At 36.6% G+C, this 16,226-nt stretch overlaps 1 protein-coding gene across 3 annotated transcripts in view; it reads right to left on the bottom strand.

Annotated features, from left to right (window-relative positions):
- Positions 1 to 12,731: 12,731 nt before the first annotated feature.
- MRE11 (MRE11 homolog, double strand break repair nuclease) overlaps positions 12,732 to 16,226 on the bottom strand; it is a 57,287-nt gene continuing 53,792 nt past the window's right edge. For all 3 annotated transcript variants that reach the window (XM_045557105.1, XM_045557106.1, XM_045557107.1), the window contains 2 exons: positions 15,749 to 15,824; positions 12,732 to 13,698 (listed from right to left, as the gene is read on the bottom strand). In XM_045557105.1, the coding sequence (XP_045413061.1) occupies positions 13,642 to 13,698; positions 15,749 to 15,824 (133 nt within the window). In that variant the 3' untranslated portion in view covers positions 12,732 to 13,641. The remainder of the gene's footprint in view (positions 13,699 to 15,748; positions 15,825 to 16,226) is intronic.

Below are 16,226 nucleotides of genomic sequence, written 5' to 3'. Positions count from 1 at the left end.
ACAGACGTGGAGGTGAGTATGGCACCTTCAACAACTGCAGGAGTGTGGAGTAGCTTGGGTATGTTACACAAGCAGAGAAGAGGCGGGAGAGGCTGGAGAGGTAGCCAGGGCCCTGGACAAGAGGGCCTCATAGGTCACGCCAAGGATTTGAATGATTTCCTGAGGGCAATGGGAATTCATGGAAGGGCTTTGGGTAGAGACTGACATGATCAGGTTTGCATTTTAGAAAGAACATGCTAGCATCTGAGTGGAGAACAGAGAGGCTGTAGCTTGAGGCAGGGGGTTTGAAGGCTGCTCAAGTGATCCAGGAGTGGAGGTGAGACCTGAGTCAAGGTGCTGGCAGGAGGGGGAACGAGGTTGATAGAGATTGGAGGGAGGAATCAAGGATGATGGCCGAGTTTTCAGCTGCATTGAAGTCAAACAAAAAGCACAAAATTCTCCTTTGACCGCAACCCATCCTAGAACTTTTATCTTTCTTTCTCTATTATTTGATCAGCAAATTCTCTTGTCTGCATGTTTTCATTCCACATTTCACTCTTCAACCACGTCGGGAAAGGATGGCGAGATGCCCCTCAGTTCTGCTGACTGACTTGGCAGTGCCCACAGGATTAAGTGGCTGAAATAGGGGATTATGTGATTGATACCAGGAGAAGGGACAGGGTGCCAGGCAGACGAAATAACAGATATTTAGCTACAGGATATAAACCAAGAGCCTGCCTGCAAACTTGGGCAGGAGCTTGAGCAGACTTGATTTACCATCAAGACAGCTTGGCATCATCTCAAGGAGGCAAGGCTGGATATGATGGTACCTTAGAAAACAGAATCTTAGTCAATCAAATTGTTCCCAGTGTTGAGAAAGAGTGTATGGGCAGAAGAGGACTAGTGAGCTTCAGGCACAGAGAAATAAGCCACAACTAGGCAGTGTCCTTCCAAGCACTGTCTTCTTAGGCCATCTAACTAATGCCTTTGCTTTGGTCCTTGCTCATCATGCCCACCTTGTAGGTGTCAGGGCATCCATGCCAGGTGGCTGAAACCTTCTCTCTTGAAACAGGAGGGGGGGTGTTTTAGTTTTTAGCTTCCTCCAGAAGCGTATCCTGAGACAGAGATTCCAGTGCAAGGGTTTATTTGGGAAGTGAAGGCAAACTCTGATAGGGAAGTGGAGAAGTGAGACAAGAAAGGGAAGGCAGCCACTGAAGAGTGCTGTCAAGCCCCCTACCACTGTGGGCTACTGGGACTTCATGCTGCTGGGAAGGCCAGTGTGAAGCATACACATGAGCCAGCCAAGCCAGTGGGCGACGGAGCTGGGGTATCTATACACCAACTCCTGCCAATCATTGGTTGAAGGTTTCTTCTCAGGGCATGTTAATTCTCCTGAGCTTCAGGCCTGCCAAGTAGGCAGCCAAAGGGAGCTCCAGAGGCAAAAGAAGGCCCCACTCAGGCAAATAAATGCCGGTGCCAGCAGATGGGAGTTGAACTGCTGTGGTCTGAAGGAGTACAGGTCCTGACAAAATCCAAGGCGAGGCATTAAGTCTAGAGTCACTTCCTCGTCCTCGTTCCCAGGCATTTGGCTCTCTACTTGGCCAGGCCTGGGCCTCCCGAGCCCACTGAGCCAACCGAGCACCACTGCCCCAACTTACCCTGAACTTCTGGAACAACCCAGTCTTTAATGATTTGTTAGAACATCCCCTCACCTTACCCCACACTCGAAATTCTTTCCTCTGAAGCTTCATCGGTCTTGTAAATTACCACTGCTCTTGCTAAGGAGTTATGGGAAGACACAAGCAGCTCTTACAGCATGAACCAGCTCTTTCTTTTGCACATTCTGAATAGAACCAAGGACACTGTGTAGTCAGTATGTGCCAAATAGTAATTATATTTCGACATCTCTAATAATAGTCAAATGTATGAAACATACCAAAGAGCAAAGAGTTCAGTGTTTAACTCTCTCAAATGGACTTGAAACAAAAAAAAAAAAATAGTAAACCATTTCAAAAGTACTTTAATAACAACAAAACAAAGAATTATAGAAAACAGTAGTCCCTCCTTATCCACAGGGGATACATTCCAAGACCCCCTGTGAATGCTTGAAATTGCGCATAGTACCAAACCCTATGTATACTATGGGTGAATTTCTTTTTCCTTCTTTATGATTTCACAGATAGAAAATTCATTCTTACCACAGATCTTAGCAACCTCAGCATATTTTTTTTTTTTTTGCTTTCCATATTAAGTAGAGAACTTTCACCTTCTCATTTAAAGGAAGCACTTTACGGCTTCTCATTGGCTTATCTGAATAGCCAGCATCACCACTCTTCAGCTTTGAGCCCATTTTTAAGTACAGTAAAGGTGACTTGAACAAAGGACTGCAATACTGCGACAGTCGATCTGCTAACCTATATGGCTACTGAGTGATTAATGGGCGCTTAGTGTCTACAGCACAGATATGCTGGACAAAATGATGATTCGCATGCCAGGCCGGTGGAACAGGCTGGCATGAGATTTCATGATGCTACTCTGTGCATATTTTAAAACTTATGAATTGTTTATTTCTGGAATTTTCCATTTAATATTTTTGAATTGCAGTTGACCGCAGATAAGTGAAAATGTGGGACGGGAAACCACAGATAAGGGGAGACTACTGCAATAATATCACACAGAGGACTTGGAAAGAGGATGTGAGAACCCCACCACATCAATATTCCTGACACCGCAAACGATGCTCCTTTAACATCAATCTTGTTTCCTGTAAAGGCCCTACTGAGTTAAACAGTCACCACACTCACAATTCCCTTCTGGTACTAATCATGGGGGCAGAAGGGAAGAAAGGACAATTAGCACAGTGCCAGGCACACAACAGTCATTCGAAGTTTGTTTTAATTGCATGAGTTGGATGTTATACTTGAATTACAAGTGAATCAAGTAGGCCTGAAATATCAAGTACGGCTGAAGATATGTTCAAATGCAATAAAAACACAAAGTGTGTGAGCAGGCTAAGCTAGGAACTGCTCTCCAAGTTCCGGTACACTGGAGTCACTGGAGTCATAGAATAAAAAGATATATTTAGGATAAGTAAAAAGAAGTATAACCAAACTCCAACTTACAGTCTGTGGCCCCAAATTAAATTGCTTGAATTAATTCTGCACTTTGACCTAGAAAGTTTTACGATGGTGGCTAGGTGGCTAGAGCCAACTCATAACAACCCATTTAACCCATAATATGAATGGTAGCATTAGTTGTGCCATACGATTGCTAGGTAAAGTGCGAGGCTCCAGGGTACTAGCCTCCATTATCTGCTCCTCTTGAATTAAATGTCCCTCTGGGTGATCTTAGCCACCTCCAGTAGTTTAACCAGCCATGGCTCACCAATGACTCCAAGATCTGTATCTCTACTTACCATCTCTGTTGAAAGCTCCAGACCTATATTATATATTCACTGTTGAACGAATATTTTCATCTGGAATATCCCCACACACTTAAAATTCAATCAGCTCCAAATCAACTCATCATATCCCGCTCTTCCCTTTCTTAGACTTGCTCTTTTTCCTGTTCACTTGTCTACCACGGTTAGAATCTTGGGATCATCTCTCACCTCACCAATTTCATGACACCAAGTATTTGAAGATACTGTTTCTCTGCCTAGAATCATCTCTACCACCCTAGGGCCAGAAAAACGCCTAATAATTCTTCAAGATCCACCTCAAATGTCCCCTCTCTGGAGACTGACTGCCACAGCTCCAGAACAAGTAGAGTCGGTGTCTCCAAGTCTACTCTTTCAAAAGTGCCCCCATGACATGTGGTTCATTCTTGGAGGCTGTATCTCCCTTGTTGTAGTCTATTTGCTGCACATGTCTTTCCCATGAAACTGTCAGCTCTTCCAGGCCAGGAATCACCTAATTCCTAAGGTGATCACCGACAGCCTAGAATAGTACCCAGCCAGGGAAAATGGGCAGTATTGTGGTAGAGATGCTGACTTTGGAATCACACAACTTGGGGTGCAAATCTTCATTTCACTGAATAGCCCTTTATCTGTCTAGTAAGTTCCTGAGACATATCATTTAAAATTGTATAAACATCCATCTTCTAGACACAATGTAAAACCTACATTCTGTGAAAATAACCATTTTCTGGTTCTATTGCTGGTTAACCACTCAAAATGAGAATTTATTCATTAGATCTAGGAGGAGGCAAAAGGAAGAAAATACAGTTCCTCTAATAGGTACAGCCATGAAATTGTTTCAAGGAGATCTTCTGTAATTCTATAAGTTGAGTCACAATTCTTAGCAACAGTTCTAATTCTATGCTCTTGATTGCTATTGGGCTTTTCCCCCCCTACTTTTTTATTTCTGCTGTGTGCTTTGTTTCAAATCAGATCCTCAGAATGTAAAAAAGGATAACTAATCCTGATATTTAAGCCATTTAATTAATACTATATTTTATAGAGGGGAAGTGATGATGAAAGTGGGGTTTTTTAAATAGCAACAATACCAAGTAAAAATTTTATTAACACTATTTCTAGAAAACATCACCAGATCTGCAACTAATTTTTACAGTATATAAGCAATAGCTGTCATTGACCTTACACTCTTTTGAAAATGCTTTAGTAAGATTTTTTTTTTAATTATCAATTTGAGGCTATTAATTTTGAGCACCAGAAAATGTTGTCTTTTTTCATATTAATTTTACACTGACTTCTATTTCAAAGTTCATGCTATGATAAAGACAAATTCTAGCAATTAGTTGCAATTTTAGCTTGCTGGCAATGGAACCAAGGGAGATTTTATGTGCCAGGACTATGCTAATCACTTTATAAACATCATCGCATCTAATCACCACAAAACTCTATAAGGTACATATTTTTATCCACTGAATGAGGAAGCAGATATTCAGAAACTGATTTGCATAAATCACACAGCAATAAGGATTGAAGCCCAAGTCTGACTGACCAACAATCTTATCTTACTTCTGGATGAAGAAGATTGTTAAAACCAAGAATCAATGGAAGAAACCTTTTACAATGCATTTCACAAAATCAAATAAAATGACTAGGTGTTGGTTAGGGTGCATTGAAAGAGGTGCTATCATGTTGCTGGTGGGCGTATAAATGGATATATCCTTTCTGCAAAGAAATCTGGCAAAATTGTCATATTCTCAAAACATTTTTGTCTGCTTTATCTGAAATCCCATTCTTTGGACTGTATCCTAGCCTAAGGAGGTAGTCAGAAATGTGGACAAAGATTAATGTATGTGTAACTGACAGGATATTTGATTTTTAAAAAGTCCTTGCTGCATATAATACATACATAAAAATTAAATGATACAATGTCTGGCCTTTGCTTCAAAATAATCTGGACCAGGTTATTTTAAATAGATTGAAGCTGGGTGATGGATACATGTATCTTTATTATGCCATATCTCCATATAAAAAGTCTAAAAATACTTACATAAAAAGATTTCGTCATGTATTACTTTAGTGAAAAACATACTATGATATTCCAAGAGGACAAAATATTATGAAGCCATTAAAATGGATATTTTTGAGAAAAATTTAGTAACATAGAAAATGCTCTCAGAATAATACAAGCAGGACATGAAATGGATAAGAGTTCATTTTAACTATATAAAAAGAATTAAAAGAAGCAAACTAAAATGTTAATAAGATTGTGACTTTTCATGTTCTTTTATATTTTCAATTTTTTCACAAATACCATTTATACTCAGAAAAAAAAAAAAAAGCCAGTAGTTGACAGAGGAGAACAGTCAATCTTTACCTATAACAGGTTCCTTATTATTGTCACTGTAAGAGATGGGTCACTGATCTGACCAGCCAACTGAGCCAATCTGACCCAGGTGGCAATTTTGGTTACATGTAAGATCTCTGGCAGAGGAAATCGGATTGTTGGCTTTGTAATTTAGACTCTATAACTCTACTGCAGAACACAGCCATTTGTGTTTATGAGAGGTATTTCCATTGTTAAGGAGTGATGGTGAAATTAATAACTCTGTTTTATTTCTGTGAGCGCTCTGGAATTTTTTTAATGAAATCTATGTCTTCTCATATTCATGCATTAAGTATTTAGTAAGATACTCTGTGTCAGGTACCATGCTAGGCTTGGTTTAAAAAAGGAAAAGATTAAAAGCAACTGGAGTCGTTGGAAAAGAAAAAAAGTGTGTGGGGGGGTCGCTCTTGCACTTAAGGAAACTCAGTCTAATGGGAAAGGCAATGTCAAGAGTTACGGCATCGTGTAATAAAAGGCTGTGTGGTAGAGGTGAGCCCAGGATAAACCCAGGCTGGGAGTCCACGGGCTTGCCAGAAGTCACTTGCTGTTAAGAATTTTTATTTAGCAATTAAACTTCTAGGTATAGTATATATGGTGTGGTCCATTTTCCTCACACAATTTTAATACTCTGCTCTTAATTTTATAATATCCTTATGAGATTTTGGGGAATAGTGTTAACTGGTGGGTCAAGATCTGACTCTTACTTTCAGATCCTACATGTTTACTTGTTTGTGTACAGATTTTTCCTCTGAAAGGTACGATCACTATATTTCAAACACCACAACCTTCCATGGTTCCATTGCCAGCAAGCTAAAATTTCAACTGTAATTGCTGGAATTTGTCTTTATCATAGCATGTGCATTTCATAGCACCTTATGAAACAGAAGTCAATGTAAAATTAATATGAAAAAAGATAACTTTTCTTTTTCTGGTGCTCAAAATTAATGGACTCAAACGGCAATTTAAAAAAATCTTATTAAAAGCATTTTTCAAGAGTGTAAGATCAATGATAGCTATTGCTTACATCCTGTGAAAATGAGTTGCAGATCCAGTGATGTTTTCTAGAAATATCCTTAACAAAATTTTTACCTGGTATTGTTAAAAAAAAAAACGAATAACACTTTAATCATCATTCCCCCTCTGAAAGATGCAATATTAATCAAATGGCTTAAATATCATAGTTAATTATCCTTTCATGGTCTGAGGATCTGATTTGAAACAAAGCACACAGCAAAAACAAAAGAAACGTAGAAAAAAAATAGCCCAGTAGCAATTAGGAGCATAGAAATCAATTTCTAGCTGGACTGTAGAGTTAAACGGTGAAAGGCAAAACATGCAGTTCTGAAAGATAATAGGAAGATTTTCACGGCCTTAGGGTAGGGAATAGTTTTCTCAAACAGGACACAAAACCATTAAGCCTTAATCACTGATAAATTGGACTTCATCAAATCCAATTATGAAATCATAAAAATCAAAAAAGTTCTCTTCACCAACAGAACTTCTGTTCAATAGGACACCATTTACATAACAAAAACTAAGTCCAGATTTAAAAAAAAGATAAATTTTACTACACTAAAAACAAACTTGCATTGCAAAAAACACTTTAAGAAAGAAACAAACCAAATTGGAAAAAAATTGCAATATATTGTAGACAAAGGGCTAATATCCATATTAAAAAATTGTTTTTTATATGGAGAGAGAAAAAAGGGACCAAACATCCTAGAAAAGTGAAATACACGAACAAACAATTAACCAAAAATGGATGTAAAAATGGCCCTTCAACATCTTACAAGCTCAACTTCATTCATAATAAAACTACACTAAGATACCATTTCTTATCCATCAGTTCAGCAAAGAATCAAAAGTTTAATTCTGATGGTGAGGCTATGGAGGAATAGGCAGTTTCATACACTGTTGGTGGGTATACAAAATGGCACAACCTCAAAAGAATTTGGCAATATTAACAAAACTACATGTGCACTTACTCTTTTACGCAACAATCACACTTCTAGGAATTTACTCTGAAGGTTAAGACTTCCAAAAATATGAAAATACTAACACACAAGGTTAGTATTGCAGTATTACTTGTAATTATAAATACTGAAATTACCAAGATGCACAAATGGTAGAATAAAGTATGGTATTTAAACTCAAGGAAGTACCATGAAGATAGAATAAAGTAAGGAAGATCTCTATAAAATGACATGAAGTCATTTCCAGGACATAATGCTCAGACAAAACAGAGTGTGTGTGTATATATATACACACACACACATACATATATATATGTAGATATAGATAGATAGATAGATAGGAAAATACCTTTTATGTAAGACAGAAGGGGAAATGAAAAAAATACAAATCTGCTGATTTTGGCAAAAAGAAATTCAGAAAGGATAAACAAAAATGCAATTGGTTACTCAGAATGGGTGGGGCAGAAACAGATGAAAGGGATAGATAGAGAAGGAAATAATAGTTGAGAGCACATTTGAATGGTTTAGACTTTAGGAAGCATGTTAATCTACACATTCAAAAAATAAAATTAAATTCTGGACTTGATCCTGGACTAGAGGGAAAAATCATGCTATGTAAGGAAACTATTGGGACAATTAACAAAATTGGAAAATGGACTGTAAATTGTACCGTGGTTATGGAAGAGAATGTCCTTGTTCCTGGGGAATGTATACTGAAGTATTAAAGAATAAAAGAACATGACATTGCAACCTACTCTCAAAAGACTGAAAAATAAATTATGTGTTCACATGTTTGATATGAATATATATGTATGTATATAACATACATATATGTATATAAAATTTTTTAAATGACAAAATGTTAAAAATTGGTGAATCTGAATAAAGGATTAAAAGTTCTCCATTATTCTTGCAAATTTCTATAAAGCCAATACTATTTCAAAATTAAAGATTTTAAAAACACGATCTAACTTACTTAAAAACTCAGAAATCAATATTGCACAGCCTGAGCAAGAGTGAGACCCCGTCTCTACTAAAAAATAGAAAGAAATGATTTGGACAGCTAAAAATATATATAGAAAAAAATTAGCCGGGTATGGTGGCACGTGCCTGTAGCCCCAGCTACTTGGGAGGCTGAGGCAGAAGGATTGCTTGAGCCCAGGAGTTTGAGGTTGCTGTGAGCTGGGATGACGCCACAGCACTCTAGCCTGGGCAACAGAGTGAGATTCTGTCTCAAAAAAAAAAAAAAAAAAAAGAAATCAATATTGCAATGATAAACCCCTGAGGGTTTTCATGTATACCTATGATGGATTCATTTACTTATTTCATTGTTTATAGTAAAACACTTTTTTTTTTTTGAGATAGGGTCTTGTTCTGTGCCCTGGCTGGAGTGCAGTGGCATCATCATAGCTCACTGCAACCTCAAACTTCTGGGCTCAAGTGATCCTCCTTGCTTCAGCTTCCCAAAGTGCTAGGATTACAGCCATGTGACATTTTGCCCAGCCTCTATGGTAGAAGATTTTAGTCAATGTAAAATGGATCCCTTCGGTTTCACATGCCTTCATTTCCAGACTACTGAAGGAGCAACAGAAATGCAGTTGTGCCTCTCATCCTGTTAAGCAATGCTATTTGCTTCTAGCAAAATTTGCTCAGTTAGATATGCTGCCTAATCAGTTCAAATGCACTAATAGGTAGACTGGAGTTATATTTTAGGCTCAGAGTGTAGAAAATACTCTCTGTCATATTTTACATAAAATATGACAAACATGAAACACTTGAAATTAAACAGACAATGTGATCAAGTGTACTTACCCACTAGTTCTGAGTATTTGTGCATGAACCATCATAACCGCACAGTGGCTCTGAGGCAGAAAAGGGGCACAGGCCAATCAGCCTAATATCCATTGTACCTCTTTCATTAATCGGAGGAATCACCAGCCAAGAGCCCTTTAAAAATTACTTCATCACTTTTAATGTGAAGGTACCACAGATTAAATATCCTTTTATTTGACCCAAACTGAGCAATAACATTTAAAACACACATTGGAGAGCAGTGTAGTTATCCCTCAAAATAGGCAATGATTAATTAATAGGTGCAATTAAGAGGCTGACAAAGCAGATGTGGAAAAATCAGGATGTAAAGTACCAAGGAGAACATATACCTTGATATGGGGACCAAAATATGTGGCTATATAACTGGCGGTTCTAATTCAAAAATTTTTCTTAGTAGTCATGAAAACAGTAATTGGAGAAACATTACTTGTTGACAGGCTGTATCTGGGGACAGGATGACAGGTAAGCACATGTACTTTGATACATATTTCAATGCCTGAATTTTGAAGAGTAAATATGCATTGCTTTTACAATTTCAAAAAAGCTACAGTTGGATGGAGTGATCTGACATGGTAAAGATATACAAACGTACATGTCAACAGCAGGCTGTGTGAACTGGCTTTACAGAGATCAAACTAAAATTCTAGTGTTTTCAGACCTAACTAATAAACATTAAGTTCAAAATTATTAAAAGGAAATGAGATAAGCAAATGATAAAATGTGGACATTTTTCCTTCAAGAATATGGAAGCTCACTGGACTCAAAACACCGAATCTTTATTATATAAAACTTTTATAATAATATTAATGGTAGTTAGCTTAAAAAAAACCACAAAATACTATGAATTAAATGTACAACAGATACACAAAGGACATCAGATTACTTTAGGGGAAAGTTGCTTTTAAATATTGTACATTTTCAAAGAAAAATTTGACATTGGGAGACTTTTTTTCCACTCAATTTTTCTAGTAAGAATTTTTCTCTTTATTAAGATATAAAACATTTTTTTCTTGTTCAACTTTTTTATGTAAAAGTTTATAGGGTAATTTCCATAGTAACAGGCTGAACCTGTAAATACATATGTAAAGCAATTTATATGATTGGAAGGCTAATTATGGTATTACTGCATAGGTTTAGTATTAATATTACTGCATAGGTTCTAAATCTATTGCAAATGCACTGACTCCTTAGTTTTTGACTTGTAGTTACATCATCCTAACTGCATCTAATGGTAGAAGCACCACCTTGTGGCAAAATTAAGAGCTTTTAAATTACAGAAGTCAAGGCTGGTTAACCAGAGGGAAAAATTCTCTGGGTTTCTGAGGCACAGCAATATTTTATTTCTTGACCTGTATAGTGATGCCACAAGTGCTCACTTTGTAATCTGTTAAACTATATGACATTTCTGTATTTCGCAATTTTAAATGTTTAGGAAAAAAAGTTCCGTATGTACCTGAATTAAAGGCCACATGTCTCAATGCTTGATTTTTCCAAGCACTAGTTATATTTCCTAGAATTTCCTAGAAATACAATGCATTCTTAACCTTGTAAATGCACTGTTGTATTTTTAGGATCGGAAACAAAACACCAGAAAGAGATTTATTCTTTGGATTCCCTACAGATGTTTTCCTTAGAATGTTTTCATCCCTGCTCTCTCACAGCCTCCACGAGCAAATGCAGGTGCTTTGCAATCACCTAAAGACCTGTACATACCTATACCAACAGGTCAGAAAATCTTCAAAAGGAAAAAAAACAACAGATTTTGCTGCATCAATATCGAATATCAAAGATATGTGACACATTTAACTATGTAATAACATTTAATCAAAAAAGTTTTCCTTTCATGTTTATCATTTCCAGGGCTTGATACCCACTATTCACAAAATGAATTAACTGGAGAGATTTTCACCCTCTGTGACTGCTGTGGAATCACCTTCCTTGGCCTCCCTAACTACATCACATTTAGTACCTCTTTTCATACATAGAGCCATTTTTTAAAGGGAGAAAGCCTTATTCCTTTTTCCCAGGAAGCTGTTAGGATACTTTAGTGACCGTCTCCTCACTCTTACCCTCACCTAGGCCCATCTAACAGATAAATGAGAAGACCTCGTAGGTGATGCAGCCCGTAGCTCGGTCTGAGCCAGCGTGCCCTGTGCAGAAGCAACACTGCACCATCCAGACCTGCCTCCCCTCGTAGCTTCCATCCCATCATGCCCAGCAATGCTCACTCCTGATTTAACCTCTGCTTTGTTCAAATACTGGGAGTATGAGATTTAATGTGCAATAAAAATGTGGGCATGTCCGCCTGAGAATACTTCACAGGACAATGCCTTTCACTGAGTTAACGCTACCTGCTAAAATAACCCTTATGCTAAAATTAGGTACAGAAAATATTTTTTAAGAAAGTCATTAGAATGTTATATAGCTACTTTTGACTTAGGCCATTTCAAAGCCACTAGCCAAGTGTCTGTCTCCTATAATTTGACACATTCCAGGTATGACTATTCTAATGGTCATGAGTACCATTCAGTCAAGTGTTTGTTTCTACCCATGAAGAAATGTCAGGCTGCTGCACTGCCAAGACCTATAACTTCCTTAAGAAGTCTTTAAATATATCTGCCTCATAAGATTAAAAGGAAGAATACTCTCAGGGGTCTTTTTACAGAGTGTTAAAGAGGACAGTGGGATTATTTAACTTAAATCTGAAGAGGCCAAATTCTTACTTCCCCCTTAAAACAAGTAAGAAAATATAAACTTAACATGATCTCCTAAGATTTCTGGAATTGTCCATTCAGAAATATTTCACAGAAACCAAAGTTAAAATAAAATATTATTGGCCGGGCACGGTGGCTCACGCCTGTAATGCCAGCACTCTGGGAGGCCGAGGCTGGAGGATTGCTCGAGGTCAGGAGTTCGGGACCAGCCTGAGCAAGAGCAAGACCCCGTCTCTGCTAAAAAAACAGAAAGAAATTATCTGGACAACTAAAAATATATAGAAAAAACTAGCTGGGCATGGTGGCGCATGCCTGTAGTCCCAGCTACTTGGGAGGCTGAGGCAGAAGGATTGCTTAAGCCCAGGGGTTTGAGGTTGCTATGAGCTACGCTGACGCCACAGCATTCTAGCCCCAGACACAGAGTGAGACTCTGTCTCCAAAAAAAAAAAAGATAAAATATTAATGAAAAGTCTTGGTATTGATATTCCACATTAGTTATATTTCAATATTTTAATATAATATAACTACAAGGTTCAACTGACCATTCTATCTAAAAAAGACCTTTAATATTTTCAAGAACATATAGTTTAAAATTTTTTAACCCTTTTTCTCCTAGAAATAGGTGCATGCATGAGAAAGAAAGAACCATTAACGGTAGAGAATAATAGAGAAAACTACTACAACTCAGTGTGAATATAATCTTTTGAAATCTTTGCTACAACTGGAATAAAAAACTCAATAATTCTAACAGAACGTTCTCTTTAATAAAAACATATCTATTCAAACTAAAAGGTACTTCTATCATTCAAAGTCTTATAATAAGCACAGAAAAAACCACATACTTAATAACAAATAGTGAGCTTAGGCACAGTTTTACATAGATTGTTTTACTTTCAAGAAGTCAAGAGCCTCTAGGAAATCATTAAGATTAACAAGAAGTTACATTTTTTAAGCTCTTTCCCTCAACTTTGGCTAAATGTAACCACATTAAAATACTGACATAGTCTACAATCATGAAGCAGAAATGTATAATGGCAAATTTATTTTAATCCTTACTCGAAAATGATATTTAAATAAAGCTGTTACTATACCAGATTTAAAAATAAAGAGAACCAATGCTATTATATATGTTCTTGAGCTGGGAAATTTCTCCCAGTAATGGAGTAATGTTCATGAAATGATATTCAAAAATATAGATTCTTAAACATTAGTTTTTTTCTGTTAAGTCTTTTTCAACTTCTTCAGTTAACAGCAATACTTCAAACATTTTCAACTATAAACTCTTAGCTTGCAATGTTTTGCTTCCTCTTGTATCTTGAAAATTTCTAAGTGCCATTAAATATATTATCTTCTGTTTCTTCTTAAAGAACTGATGTTCATAAAAGGATCATCATCGTCATCCTGAAATGATATATAAATGTTATATTAGTGATTGTTCCACGCGTCACTGAAATAAGATAGAAGTTCTTATGGGCAAAACAATATCAGTAAGAGTCACTTTCTCCTTTCACATGGGGTAGACTCCATTTTTTCATTTCCTTTATAAATGCAAAATACATAAGTCCAATTAAATTCTTAGGAAGCATTAAAAATAAAAATTTATCCTGCTGTGTATGTGTACATTTATATGTCTACAATACATACCATATACATTTCCTTCAATTATTAACCTTAATGAAGCAAATGAGGTGTGGGTATGCCAGAAAAAAATATTCCTCAAGTCATTTATATGTGGGTTTTGAAGACTTTTTTTTTCATTTACATTATAGGTAGGTATATCTGCTATTCTGGAAATTCACAGCCAAAAAATCATGAAGCCACATGGAGAAGATCTACCTCAGAAATAGCTGTAATTCTTATTTCCCATTACTCATTTAATGCTAGAAATAGCCTCTCAGACTGATGCAAAAAAACAGCCTAGCAAAGCAATCTTTCAAACAGTTTTTTTGGAAAAAGAAGTAGATGGAGTATGTCAAGAGTTACCATGCTGCTGGCTACAGATTATACACATGGTAAGAATAAACAAATATCAAATATTAACTAAGAATTTAGTGAAAGAGAATGAAAACTAACAAACCTCAGATAAGCACAAGGTATATATTTTGATGAGGATAACAAAACTGATTTTTATGTATTCTACAACTAAATATTCAGAAGATATAGCAAATTTGTTTAAAATTTTTTGATTTATGTTTCTTTTAAGACATTAATAAAAGAAACTATCATTTGATGTTAGGCTTTGTTGATATTAACACATTCAAATGTTAGCTAAGTTAACCATCTCTTGAGAAATACAAATTTACTTTATTGATTCATCTTCTGCTATTATAAAAGGCAGAACTTTAATAAACCAGAGATAAGTCCAAGTTGAAGTCTAATAGAGAATTTGCTGGAGTCCACATAAACTAGCATACAAATTTTTAACTGTAACATATAAACTGTATGTATATCTATATGGTTTGGAATAAACAAAGGAGTCAGTAACTGCTCACTTTCCTCCTAGAAGCAATGTGTTAGTGTTAATAGCAGATTGAGCTCTTGCTGCCATTTTTTTTCACAGCCTGAGTTGTGGGGAGCCCTCTCAAGCTGTTTAAAACCACAGGTGAGATTTAAGGAAGACAACAGCAGCAGTCAAAGCTCAAAATGAAAGGGGTAAGTCATGTGTTGCAACATGGATAAACCTTGAGGACACTGTGCTATGTCAAATAAGCTTGTCACAAAAAGATACATCTTGTATGATCCCACTTCCGTGAGGTGATAGGCCTAAGAGAAACAGCTTCAAGCAATTCGGTAAAAACTAGCAAAGGCCCTTCAAATGGCAGCCACGGAGGAAAGGGAAAGGCCAGCACCCTTCAGTTGTGCAACTTTAATTCAACTTAATTGAAACAACAAATGAAAAAGGCAAGAGGCAAGTTCTGATTAGACCTCTTCCTATTCCTCCTCATTCAAGCTAAAGGAGATCAGATAATCATCTTGGAGTTTCTTCCACACATCCTGCCAGAAGGCATTTCAGTCAATGCCCAAATACCTCCATGACATGAAAATCACCACCATGTACCATCTCATATATGACACATGTAAAGCATACAGTGAGTACTTAACAAATATTCCATTACAGTACTGTCAAAATCTCTTGGGATATCACCATCATCATTCCTCCAAATATGAATGGCAGAAGCTAAAAAAATATTCTGATTGTACTGTTAACTGGGCAAATTAGAGTTGAGTGAATACCATATTTTAAAAACCTGCAGACTTTTTATATCTGAGATAATTACCTCGACAGGCACTCAACAGATGTTACTTGTTGACTCTTAACCTTAACTATAGTTCAAAGTAAGGTCATCAATGAACTATTTTTTAAAATAATTTTTAGCAACCAGCTAGTAGTCCCTATTTAAACTTTATAAGGTTAAAACTTAATTGAAATTTAACAATATTACTTTATTACCTCGTCTGATTCAAAATCAACCCCTTTGGCTGTTTGGCTCTGGGACATGCGTTTGCTGGAGGATGCGCCTGACCACCTGAGGCAAAACAAACAAACAAACAAAGACAATGAACTACAGGATCTATCAAATGTGCCTTTCTAGCTAAATTTTTCAATCTAGTTGCAGCCATGAATAAAAATAACACACAATTCCCTTCAATCTACATTAGAGGCTGTCAAAATGTAATGGGGAGAAAAAGGGCTTGGGGCCAAGGTTTGAATTAAAGTTTTGCCATTTACTTACTATGTGACTTTGGGCAAGTTATTTAGCTTCTCTTTGCCTCAATTTCCTCATCTGTAAAATGAGGATAATAGTCTTTTAAAGATTAAATGTGCTAATATGCTTAAACACTTAGAACAGTGCCTGACACATATTAAGCACTACAAAATTACTTACAGTTCTTATTAAAATGTATCTACTACCAACTCTTCTAAAAAT

The sequence above is a fragment of the Lemur catta genome, chromosome 7 (assembly GCF_020740605.2).
Source record: "Lemur catta isolate mLemCat1 chromosome 7, mLemCat1.pri, whole genome shotgun sequence".
NCBI lineage: Eukaryota > Metazoa > Chordata > Mammalia > Primates > Lemuridae > Lemur > Lemur catta.
The sequence above is the reverse complement of the archived record's forward strand: the minus strand, read 5'-3'. Positions and strand labels throughout refer to the sequence as shown.